At 35.8% G+C, this 13,756-nt stretch overlaps 1 protein-coding gene across 1 annotated transcript in view; it reads left to right on the top strand.

Moving 5' to 3' along the window:
• The window catches only part of ELAPOR2 (endosome-lysosome associated apoptosis and autophagy regulator family member 2), a 236,355-nt gene that overhangs the window by 211,301 nt on the left and 11,298 nt on the right, over positions 1–13,756 (top strand). Inside the window, exon 19 of the mRNA XM_044679057.1 lies at positions 11,696–11,822. Within this exon, the coding sequence (XP_044534992.1) occupies positions 11,696–11,822 (127 nt within the window). The remainder of the gene's footprint in view (positions 1–11,695; positions 11,823–13,756) is intronic.

Here is a 13,756-nt window from a genome sequence, read left to right as displayed (position 1 = left end):
TTTGTTTGTGATGGGAAGATGGAACAGTAACTGAAAGAATCAGGAAAGGTTACTTGAAGAAGGAGATTAAACTGAGCCTTGATGGGAGCAGGGTTCTAAAGGGCAGAGCTGGGGAAGGAAAGCAATCTAGATGTGAAAGATGGCTTACATAAAGGCATCCAAGCAGGATGTCCTGAACAGGGAACAACAGAGTAGAACAATTTGGAAGAAATGAATCGTTCACTGATGTTGTTTAAATTATTTTAACTTTGAGCTTTCCCCATCATTCCCTATGCCCTAGTGTTCTTTGAACCAGATTCTGATTTCTCAAATGGAAGGGGCTATCTTTTTTGTCCCCAAAGGGTTGATGTCCACAAATAGACAATTATTTTGCGTGTTCTGAGAGAGATAGGTTTGTCCTTTGTCCTTTAACAGCTTCCAGTCCCTGCAGTGATTACCCCATCTGCCCTTCTGTTCTAGACTGTTAAGAGTCTACTTCTCCTGGAGGAGAGGCCTAAATGTCAAAAGGAAAATTGGGGTCATTTCTGGTAGGCTCTTCCTTGAGGCTACCTATAATGAGACCACAAGAGGGAGCTCAGTCACCAGAATATAGTCAAATCTGTTGGAAAGCTGTTGGACTGTCCCTTTGTAGGTGGCAGTAGGCACTTAGAATTAGGCGGAATCTTCCAGGGTTTGTGATGTGTAAAAAACAAAGAAATGAACTATAGAATCATTCTGGGTCACTTAAAATAATTTATGATACATTAAAAAAGGAAACTAGGTTTATCAGTCTATTATTTTTATTGGCAAGTTTTATCATTTAAATGTATTATTTAAGTATTAAACAAATTAAGCTATTAATAAGAAGACTATTTTAGAACAGATTCATTAGGAAAACTTGAATTAGAAAAACACAAAAATCCTATAATTATAGCAGTAACCAGGATTTACTTTATATAATATATGCTACACATATGTATAAGTAAATACATATATATGTGCATATATATTTACTTTAATTTATATTGGATTTTGAGGTTTGCAAAGACACTGCTATGGTTATGTTGTTTTCAGCCATGTCTGACTCTTTGTGACCCCATTTGAGTTTTTCTTAGCAAAGATATGAGAATGATTTGTCATTTCCTTCTCTGAATCGTTTGATAGTTGAGGAAACTAAGACAAACAGGGTTAAGTGATTTGCTAAGAGTCACACTTAGTGTCTGAAACCACATTTAAACTTAGGAAGAAAAGTCTTCCCGACTCCAGAACTGAATTGCACCACCCTATCAGTTATATAATGAATAAATTTAATTTCAATTGTAAACTATGAATGAAAGTGTAACATATACAAAGCCAAAGTCAACCAATGCATCGACAAGCATTTATTAAATTCCTGCTATCTTCTGGGCACTGTGCTTGGCCTCAGAGATTTAAGAGAGTCCCTGCCTTCTGGGGCTTATATTTTAATAAAGGAAGGCAACCCAAGTTGGAAACAGACAGGGATTGTGCTTTTTAATATCAATGGTAACCCTGGCATGGATATTGGTCCCAGCAAAAGAAGTAGAAAGAAGAGAGATGAGTGGGGACACATACCTTAAACCTAGTCTTGGTGAACATATTTAATATGAAGCACTGACTGGGGGGCTTGCTAGATAAAGTGGCTTAGGTAATTTTTCTCTCACTCACCTGCCTGATCAGGATAGCTCAGCCTCAGAGAATAATGATAATCATGATAATAATAATAGAAATAGCAATTCAAAGTAACCACTAGTATTTATATAGCATTTTAAAGCTAGCAAAGTACTTTGCATATATTGTGTTATTTTATCCTCAACAACTCTGGAAAGTAGATGATGCTATCCCCATTTTGTTGATGAAAAAACGGAGGCAGAGAGTGGTTAAATAAGTTGCCTAAGGCCACCAAGCTTGTGTCTGAGGCCATATGACTTCAAGTCCACTTTATCTCCCAGTTGCCAAAGCCTTGAGTTTGTGTGCATAGAAGGGTGGAATAGATAGGATGGTTTCTGGAAGTTCTGGTCCATAGGTTCACACTCTTTCTGATGGGGCATTGTTGTTCAGCCATTTCAGTCATGTCTAACTCTTTGTGACCCCATTTGGGGTCTTCTTTGCAAATATACTGGAGCAATTGGCCATTTTCTTCTCCAACTCATCTTACAGATGAGGAAACTGAGGCAAATGGCATTAACTGACTTGGCCAGTGTCATACATTTAGTAAGTGTCTCTATCCAATGGACCATCTAGCTACTCCTAAAGTTCTGGTCCATAGGTTTACACTTTTTCTGTTGGAGAAAGGGGAAGGAATTTGAGAAAAGCTTCCCTTCCCCAACAGCATAATGTGTCTCACATATTGCCTACAATACCACTATAGATAGACAACTGGGCCTAAAGTAGTCTTCAGATACTTATTACCTGTGTGACCCTGGGTCACACTTAACCTCTTTTTGCCTCAGTTTCCTCAACCATAAAATGGGGATGATTGAATCTACCACATAAAGGGGGAACAATGAGATAATATTTTGTTGTGAGGAACAAATGAGATATTTGTAAAACACTTGGCATAGTGCCTGGCACACAGTAGGTGCTATATAAATACAATTCTCTCCCTCCTTTACTTATAACACTACCACCAGGTTCTTCTCTGGGGAACATGACTTACTTGCACAAGTGGGAAGAACAGAGTAAGAAGAGCCAAGTAGGGATTGAGGCTGAGCCTGTGCCCCTTGAGGTAGTACCAGGTTTCAGCTTTTTGGCAACTGGGGATAGCAGGAAGGCTGTGGCTCCCAAGAATAATTATTACCTGACTTTTGTAGAAAAATACTACATTGGGTTAGGAAGACAGGTTTTTTAGGACATAACAAAAGAATAGTGGGTAGAGAGGGCCAGGGAATAGCTAGAACATAAAGAAATGATTTGAATCTTGTATTGTGCATCAGGGTTACTAAGTATTAATCTTGCTGGTTCAACCATTTTGTTTCTAATAACTTTGAAGATTCCTAGGACTCTCTTATATACCTGCCCATTCTTGGGTTCTTAATTTGAAATCTGTGAACTTAAAAAATTTTTTAATAACTTTAATTAAGTCTAATTGGTTCCTTTTCCTTCTGCATTATTCTGAGAAGGGGTTTAAAGGTTTCTGCACACTTCCAAAAGCTTTCTCTGACTCAAAAGGGTTAAAAACCCTTGAGGAAAACTATTACTTAATGGTTTAGAGTTACCTACCTTAACTTAACAATATCTCTAGCCTTTCTTTGTGTAGGAGCTATCACTCATTTCCCTAAATAAGGTTTCAACATGATGGGATCCGATTAGTTCTGACAATGAAATTCCTAAACAAGATAATAGAAATTGATAGTAGAGTTATTATGTGTACACATGTCCCCATCCATATGTTCATACTAGATAGGGGAAGTGTGTTCTGATAATAAATCCCTTCAATAGAATAGAGCATGTCTATGCTTCCTGATGTTAGGAAAGATTGAAAGCAAAAGAAAACAGAATGGCAGAAGACGAGATGGATAGATGGGGCCATGGAAACAACAAACGTGAACGTGGACTGATTTTGAGATAATGGAAGGCATTGTTGACATTTTATAGATGAAAAAAGTCTGATGTGACTGAAGAACAACAACAAATCCTTGCTAGTCAGCCTAGCTTCCTATTGGGAATCTGAGATTCCTGGAAAATCTTTGCCTATGACACCTGACTTGGAGGAAAAGCTGGAGATAATAGCAATAGCACACATTTGTGCAGGACATTGCTGGAATCTTTGTGGCAGACTTTGAGGAAGACATAAAAAGAAGTAATAGTGGATGTTTAAGCATAATTCTTCTCTCTTTCACTGTTTCTTAAAGTCTGTCCAAGTTCCTGTTTATTTCCATGATATTATATATCCACCTCATCCTCTGCCATACCTTTCTCTTTTTGCCTTCAACCTTTGCCCACACAGAGTTTTTTCCAATGCATCATGTCTTTTCATTATGTGGCCAAAGAATTTTAGCTTCATCTTCAATATTTGACCTTTTAAAGCAGTGATGGGCAAACTTTTTAAAGAGGGGGCCAAAGGAAAGGAAATGCTCCTCTGTCAGTCTGTTTTGTAAGGCAACCCTTTGGAAGTTTCATTGTTTTGTATCCTACTCATTGTATTCATCAGATTAGTAATAATGTCGCACTGCCAGATAGAACATTTTAGGGGGCTGCGTCTGGCCTGAAGGCCGTAGTTTGCCCACCACTGTTTTAAAGAATAGTATGAATTTTTTAAAGTATCGACAGACTCTAAAAAGTCTTCTCCATCACCATAACATGAAAGTGTTGATTCTGCAGAGTTCAGCTTTCTTTATTGTCTGACTCTTATAGCCACTCTTATAATCATACACTGCTACTGGAAAAAAGATAGCTTTAATTATATGGAAATTAGAATTTCTAAAACATTTATTCTTCAACAATCACAAGGAGGATAGTAGAAATATTATTGTTGACATTTTATAGATGAAAACATTAAGGCTGGGAAGGGTTAAGTGACTTGCCTGAGGCCATATAAGCAGTAAGTGTTTAAAATGTTTAAAATAAAGTATATCCCCTTAATTGAGGCTTAGTCTTTTTTTCTAACAGCACAACATGGATAGAAAAGGAGGTTTTCTTTGGCTATACTTGCTCTAGAACAGGAATTTCTAACATTTTTAAAGTCCTATATTTAGTAAAGCTCCCTGTATTCCCTATCCAGCATCAAAGGGCATTACTTCTCAAGTATATCATTTATCTATCTATCTATCTATCTATCTATCTATCTATCTATCTATCTATCTATCTATCTATCTATCTATCTACAAAAATAAAATACGGATAGGAACTGGACCTATGCTTTCATTTGTATAAGAAACTCCAGGATGAGAAAATTCCCTTTACCCACACAGATCAATACCCACTAAGAAACTTGGAATTCTAAGGAGTTTTCCAAAGTACTGGAGCAGCTAGATTACTCAAGTGGATAGAATGCTGTACCTAGAGTGAGAAGGGCCCAAGCTCAAATATGACTTCAGACATTTACTAGCTGTGTGACTGATCAAGTCACTTAACTCTGCTTGCCTCAGTTTATTCATCCATAAAATGAGCCCAAGAAAGAATTGGAAAATCATTCCAATGTTTTTGCCCAGAAAATTCCAAATTGGGTCATGAAGATTAAGACATGACCAAAATGACTGGAACACAACAGATTTAAAAATTAAACAAAAGCAAAGCATTGAAAAGTTAAATGACATTCCCAGAGTCACACATACAATAATATCACAGATGGAATTTCAACCTTAGTCTTCCTGGCTTTGCAGCCAGTGCTATAACTATACCATACTATTTCTTGAGTAATAAAGAGATTGATTTTTTCATGAAGAAAACTTTATTTAACACACAAAAATATTTAAAATGTTACAAGGTTGCTAAATGTTTGTTAGTACATGGTCAAATAAATTAGGCAAAACCTTCATTTCTTTTTTCTGGGTCAACTGACATTTATTCTTGTTACAGTTTTTGGAAGAGATACCTGAGCATCATGTTTAGTTTTCAATTAGTTTCTGGGTTTGGATTTAGTTACAAGCTATATTAAGAGTTCTGATTCACAGAGATAAAAATTACAAACAGAATTAAAGCCTTGTGAGCATGTTTGTGCTAAGAATGGGATATGCTTCGTTAAGGATTGAGCAAAAATTTTTTAACTTCATCGATGTGAAGTCAAATTAGAGTTTGTAATTATCTCAAAGATCACGTAGCTCATTTTTCATTGGATTATTATCCATGATTCTTTTTGTATCTCAATTTAAAAAGAATTTTGTATCCAAACTTCATTCATTGGGTTTTGAACCAATAGGAAGTATTTCTTCAAAATGTCTCTTTCAAAATTTTTAAATGCACCATAACAATATTTTTCTTTTCTATATGAACTCCTTAATTTTTAACACATTTTCTCTTCAACACACTGCTTTGGAATATTTCAAAATAAAGTTATTTTCCAAATATTCCTTATTCTCTTTTAGCAAACTTCTTATACCCCTGTAGGCATTTGTACCCTGGTTAGAAGACTCTCTTGAGTAGTACAAAAGAAATTGGACTAGCAATTGCATTTTCCCTATTATTTATCAGAAATATAAATAGAGGGAAAATAGTCAGAAATTATACAATTTAGGCATAAATCCACTTTCCATTTTATTCTATTTTTTTCATCTTTTTTTCCTTGCTGATTTGTAAATTGTCTACACTGTTCTAGCTTCCTACTCTTTTGTGTTTCCTATCTTCATCCACAAGGAAGTCCTTCCTTGTTTGGATTGTAGTTTCGAAATTACATCCCTGGGAAAAGACTTCTTTATTTCTGACATAAAACATTCAATTGATTATGCCAGTATGGTACTGGATCTGTGAACTCATTGATGTGGGCCCTCTCTCCAGAAATGCAGATCTCAATTCAGGCATGCCTTCCCATCTTGTATATATTTTCATTGAGGATGCTATATTTTTTAGAGGCATGAAATAGCTGATAGAAGCTAAACTACTTTGAGTTCTGGAGTCTCATTAAAAGTGAGTTTTACAGTAAGGAAACATATGAAATCATTGTAGTATTTTGACATTAAATTATAGCCTCAAAAATTACATCAAAAATACTTTGAAATATTTTTCCTTTGCATTGTTACAGTTGCCACATTTTTTTGGGGGGGAAAGAATGGATTCTGACTTTTTTGGTTTTCTTTTATGTTTTTGAATCTTTGCATCTGTTGTTCCATTTTATCATCATGATAGCCTAGTATAGTAGTGTAGATATAATTCTCCAATTAATAGATGACAAAACTGAGGCAGAGTTTGTGATATGCCTAGGGGCACAGTGCAAATTAAAAACCTGTCCAGAACTGACAATCCAGTCTTCTAACTCCTAAACTATTCTCTTTGTAATGTTAATCATGTAGATTCTACTTTTTCTGTCATTGAATTCTGTAAAAAACAAACAAACAAACCCAAGGTTTATGCTTTGGTTTTTCTATAATAGACAATCATTTTGAATTTTCTTTAACACTTAATTATTACTCTGATTCCTTACCTTGATGTGAAGGTTATGCTAAGGGGGTTTAAACTGTGGTAAATGCTGCTAAGTTCAAAAGGTTTCAAATACAGATGGGTTGTGTATGTCTTCTGAGGACTAATCTAGCTAAGCTTGACCTGCAGATAATGAATATTTTAGACCATTTTGCAATGTGTGCAATCCATCTAATTAGATATGGCAAAGATGCCATCTCACCTCCTATACTGATGAAATCATTTAAGTATTAGTGTCATGAGAATCAAATGATTATTAGTATAAGTGCCCAGGCTTAGCACAATGTCGGGCAAATAGGAGGTGCTGAATAAATATTGATGGATTCTTTGATGAGAAGGTAAATGCAAGCAAAGGAGAAGGAAGTCAGGCAAGGGTTTGTGCTTATCCATTTTAAAATAGATTAGAAAGCTCAATTAATCAACAAACATTTGTTAAGCTGCTACTATCCACAAGGTAGTATATTAGACCTTGAGGATGAAAGACAACAGCCAAATGGAAGATTAAATTAATATCCAATAACTCCAAGTATTATATTTTATAAAATTTATTAATAACCATTTGAAGTAGAATGAATAAAAGAACAAAAGTATGAAAACCTAAGAAAATAACATGTGAGTAAAATTCTCCTGTCTGGTACTCATCCAACCTCCTCAAACCATGTTCTTGAGAAAAGAGAGAAAGAGAGTGGAGCTACACTAAAATTATATCCTCCCTACATTAGCACATAACATGAGAAGGAATATGAGAAGCTGGGAAAGAGAGTTCTGGGGAGCAAAATTCTAATTACATACAAACAATATCTATTCTTTAGAAACTTATTCTTTTTTTAAAACCCTTACCTTCTATTTTAGAATCTATACTGTGTGTTGGTTTGATGGCAGAAGAGCAGTAAGGGTTAGGCAATGGAGGATAAGTGACTTGCCCAGGGTCACACAACTGGGAACTATCTGAGGCTAGATTGGAACCAAGGACCTACCATGTCTAGGCCTGGAGAGCTTACAGTTTAATGGGGAAAACTACCTATAGTTATAACCTGCCAGTAGAGGGAGGACATTAGCAGCTGAGAGGACAAAATATTTCATGTAGCTTGAGTTGAGTCTTGAAAGACACTAGGAATTCTAGGAGGTGAGAAGGATTGATTTCAGGATTAGGGGATTGCCAGTACGAAGAGAGAAAGATGGGCAGGATGAAATAAAGTGCTTTTTAAGGTGAAAAATCACTTCATACAAATGTGAACTATTACAAACTCAAGACATGTTGTCAATTGGTTACCCAAATTTAAAGTAAAAGTTATTTTACTTTGAGCAGTCTTTATCTTCCAAGAGTTGAGAAATGGAAGCCAATCATTATAATATTTACTTTTTATTCCTGGAATTTACTTTTTTTAGTGCCTTACATTCCCTTGTACCACCAAGATTCTGAAGTCCTTTCTTTTTCTGATCATAATTCCAATCATAATTCCATAAAGATAGTATCTTTAGCTCTCCCCCTTCTTCCCTTCACTTCCTCATATGACCTTTGGTTTTTCCAATCTTTCTCTGCTTTCACAGTTCACCACTCTTTCATACTTTCATTTCCTTCTTTTCAAAATCTTGACCTTCCTGTTTCTGAAATCAGTCACTTCAATAACATGGACTCTTCCTTCATTGGATCCTGAGCTACCTTTTATTCCTATCCTGCTCATTCTTAACCATATATTTTTTCCTAGTATCAAATAACTCAGACCTTTTTTTTTTGGAAGAATTCTCAAAACTGCATACTTGAGTTCACCCCACATTCCTGATATCTAATCTCACTGGACCATTGTTACTCAGGGGAATCTGTTGATCCCCTGATAAACTTCCTATTATGCTCCTCATAGCAGCTGTTCAAAACAAGAAAAGTGATTCCCTTCTGTCTCCAATTCTACTGTATAGTCCCTTCTATGTGAGTGTTTTTGTCTCTTACATCACTGAGAAAATTAAGGCAACCAGGGGTGGGTTCACTTGTCTCTACTCTTCTGCATCTCATACCCTTTCTATGTTTTTGCCTAACCCTCCTTCCTCCTTTCCTTTAGTCCCAGAGGATTGTTTGCAAAAGCTAACCTTGTATCTGATGCCCTTTCTCCACTATCTTCTATGTCCTCTGAGATTTTGTTCTATTGATCATTCTTCCCTTCCTCTTTCATATTCTCTTACCCTCATTATTTCTCTTTTTAATGAGTCTCTTTCTTCTGCCTAGAAATATGCTCAGTTCTTCTCATCTTAAATGAGAAAAAACTCTTTTCTTGACCTAGAGAACCTCTCATAATTCGATAAATGACTTAATCAACAAACATATTAAATATGATTAGGCCATAAACTGAGCTATGTGTTGGTGATACAAAGACAGAAGTAAAACAACCTCCGTGCTTGCTAAGCTTATAATCTAGCATGGGGAGACAATATGCTCATATCTAAACACATATACATACATCTATACACACAGAATATAAATGCAAGATAATTTTGGGGTGGGGAAAGCATTAGCAGTTGTGGGAAATTCTTCAAGAATGAGGTAACGCTTGAATGAACTTTGAAGAAAACTAGAAATTAATTCTTGATTTGGGAACAGCCAATCCAAAGACAATGGAGATGAGAGAAAGAGTTCTGTGTATAAAGGGTATGTGTATGTATTTATATCTATATCTGTCTATCCATCTATCTGTCTATTATCTATCATTTGTCTATCTCTATTTATATATACCTGTTATCTATCATTGATCTCTATTTCTATCATCTATCTAGATCTATCAATCATCTATCATCTATATCTATCTATCTATCTATCTATCTATCTATCTATCTATCTATCAATCTGTCTGTCTGTCTGTCTATCTATCTATCATCTATTACCTATCTATGTGTTATACACATATAAACAAAATGCATATCCACACGTATACATACCTACATATGTATATATGTATGTACATACATATATGTAGTGAGTATGTGTGTACATACATGTGCCTATATGAGGATATGTGTTTGTGTGTATGTGTGTGTGTAGTGACTTGGCCAGGGTCAAATATTCACACATATACAGATAAAAGAAAAGATGAAGACCTAGGGCAAAGCCTTTGAATTGACTCACCTTTCTAGTATGATATAGATAATGTTCCAGCAAAGGAGATTGAAAAGGAACAGTCAGAAAGGCAGGAGAACAAAAAGATAAAACTCAAGTAACCATCCCCATTCTTTCCTTTCTTTTATGTCAAAACATCTATAAATACACTCACCAGTTTCCACTTCCTTACCATGCTCTCATTTCACACGCTTGAGGAGCAAGTTTACTTCTGTTCTCACCATTTTATTCAAACGACTTTCTCCATGGTTACCAAAGGCTTCTGTATCACCAGTTCAGTGGAATCTTTTCTGTACTTGTATTTCTTGATTTCTCTGTATCATATAACACTGTTGGTCCTTTAGATATTCTTTTCTGCCTTGGATTTCGTGACACTCTTATTCTCTACTTCTCTTCTCTGTCTAAATGTTTCTTCTTGATTTTTTGCTTGGCTGATTCATTTTCATCTTAATTTCCTCTTAATTATAGTCAAATCTCTTGTCTTTTCTCTCTACATACTCTCTCCTGGCAATCTTATTTATTCTCATGGTTCTAATGATCATTTCTGGTGTCTGTGTGTGTGTGTGTGTGTGTGTGTGTGTGTGTGGTGTGTGTGTGTGTGTGTGTGTGTGTGGTGTGTGTGTGTGTGTGTGTGTGTGTGTGTGAGAGAGAGAGAGAGAGAGAGAGAGAGAGAGAGAGAGAGAGAGATATCCTGGCCTAGTAACTTGATTCATTATTAATATATGTAATATTGAATTACCTAATGGACATTTTCCTTTGGATCATAAACTCCACATATCTCCAAATTGAACTTATCAACTTCCTCCTTCCAAAACTTAAAGGGACTGGAAATTTGGCAAGTAAGCAATGAAAAAAAGTGATTCCCTAATTTCAATGAATTTATAATCAAAACAGGCATTTCTGCAGGGTTGGTACAGAAAAAAAAGGCATTACATTTTTGGGATCTTGGCTCTGTTACTTCCCATTCATGTGATCTTGGCCGAGTCACTCATCTTCTTCTGGCTTCCATTTCCTCCTGAGTAAAATAAAGGTTTTGGGCTAGACAATCTCTGAGTTTGTACATGAATGGTACTTTCCAAATAGCTTCTTTCTCTGTTCAATAAGCTTTTTAATTTCTTTAAAAAATTTCTTTGTATGTAATTATAGAAGCAGAGTGGCATTTTCCCCTATAATTATAACAAATAAGTAAAAGAGCATTAGAAATGTTCTTACACTTCTGATACTGAATATTTGTGTGATCCTTGGACGGAGACAGAACTATTTATGCTCAAAGTGCTTCACCTGTAAAATTGGGGTGGTAAGGACCTGCCTGGGTTCATTATCAAGGCCACTAAAGACTCTAGTGATAAAATAATGATAGAATATAAGCTCCTTGATATTGGGGACTTTTATTTTTTGTCTCTGTGCCTTTGGAGCCGAACATGGTGCCTGACACACAATAGATGCTTAATAAATTCTTGTAAATTAATATCAAGTGTGTTCATACAATGTCCTACAGAAACTGTTTCTCTTTTTCAGCACATGTCCAGCAGGCACCTGTGATGGCTGCACATTCTATTTCCTTTGGGAGAGTGCTGAAGCTTGTCCTTTGTGTACAGAGCATGACTACCATGAGATCGAGGGAGCCTGTAAGAGAGGATTTCAGGTATGGGATATAGCAATGAAACTGGAGTAATCAAGGAAGTCTGCTCTTGGGCTTCTGTGTTATAGGTTCAACCCGAGGCAGAGACATATTTATTATTTTGGCAATTTAGCTTCCTGGTTTCCCTATTAGGCTCAACTTTATTCATAACCCAACATGATATTAATATATGTTTGAAGTTCAATGTATTACTTTAGCTTTAGAGTGTCTGATATGTCGAGGTAGCAGAGTACTAGGAGAGGGAAAATGAATTCTGACAAGTGGAACAATGGCTTTATGTTTTTATTGCCGTTGGTTAGACGTGTTGTCATTAAAATGAAATGTAACTTGCATGATGCAATTGTATGAACAGTTAAGTAAAGATGAGGGCCCCAATTACTATACCTAGTATTTAAGGTTCCTTTGAAAGTAGTATAGACTGATGCTTTTAAATATTCTTACTTAAAAAAGGCAAGCAAAAAGAAAAAAAAAAGAACATGTTCATATATATGTTTATATTGACTCATCTTTTCCCAGAAGAAGAATGAATAAGCATTGTGGGGTTTTTTTAGGGGTTATTTGCCCATAATGAATTGTTATTTCTGTGGTTTTGACCAGTTTTGTCTACTTGCAATTTGGATTTGAGGGCAAATAGTTGAAGTTAATACATTTTAATAACCATTTAATGTGAGGGGGTGTTTTGCTTTTAAAGACAAAGAACAAAACCCATAGGAAAACAATGCAGTAAATTGTCTTGAGACAATTTGTACCAAGTGATGGTGGCAGAGGGGGAATTGGTTTTCAGAAAGAAAGAATCTTGTCCAGGGCCCAGCCAATTGCCATACCACAAGAAGATCTGCATCAAATGAGTCTTAACCTTCTTACTAAGAATGAAACAAAAGGAGACAAAAGACAGCTATGACTGAAAGAAGATATGGCTCACAGGTTCTCCTTAGAGAGGCAAATTAAAGAGTTGATGGCACTGGTTTTATTATGCATTTCAGAGGCATAATCTCATGGGTAAATTGGTCATTGCATATTGCAGTGTTGGTGATAAGTATTCACAAAAAGATCAACATGAGATTATTTGGAGGCAACAGATGTAAAAACAGCTGTTATAGAGAATGAAGAGGTAGAGAAATTCTACAAGGAACTTAAGACCCATGAAATAAATGACATATACTTTAATATCTAGTGACTTTAATGCAAAAGGTGTGCATGGGAGGGGATGTCAAAAATGTGTTGGAAAATATGGTTCAGTGGTAGGAAATAAGACAGGCCAAAGGCATATAGACTACGTAGAATCATGCTTTTGGATCATGAATACTTTCTTCAAGGTGAAATTCAGGAGACCCCAGACATGGTGATCTCCAAATAACATCTCAAACCATGACATTGATAATATCTTATTAGACAAGGAACTGACTGGCTAGTGCTGTAGGAAGAATTCCAGCATCCCTTTTCTGTATATAGCCAGATAATACAGCTTCTCAGAGAAAAGAAAATACTGAATTAGAAGAAAGAATAAAAATAAAGTGGTACTTTGTGCAATTGAGGCAACCTACCTAAACTAGTTGTTGACACTGAAAAGTGGGAGCTATTGCACTGTCAGCTCTGTTATTTCCTTTCCATGTAAGCATGGATAAGTCATTGAACTTCTTTTAGATTCCTGAGTAAAATAAAAGGCTTGGATTATGACCTCTAAGGTTTCTTTCAGTTCTCAATCTCTTTGTGAGAGGTTCTTACTTCATTTTCTTCAGTCTATCATCATTTCCAAAGGAAGCTTCACTGATGTGAGGATTTACAGTAGGATGGGCAAAAGGCATACTAGATGAGAAGGCATAGCTCATTTAGGGTCTAAGATACTGGAATAGAGAGTACCCATATCACTGATACTTAAATGTTTCAAAGCACCCACATGTTAATCTTATTAGTACTGTGCTCTAAAGTTCAAGCCA

Source organism: Gracilinanus agilis, chromosome 5, assembly GCF_016433145.1.
Source record: "Gracilinanus agilis isolate LMUSP501 chromosome 5, AgileGrace, whole genome shotgun sequence".
NCBI lineage: Eukaryota > Metazoa > Chordata > Mammalia > Didelphimorphia > Didelphidae > Gracilinanus > Gracilinanus agilis.
This window is presented reverse-complemented; position numbering and strand designations above follow the sequence as displayed.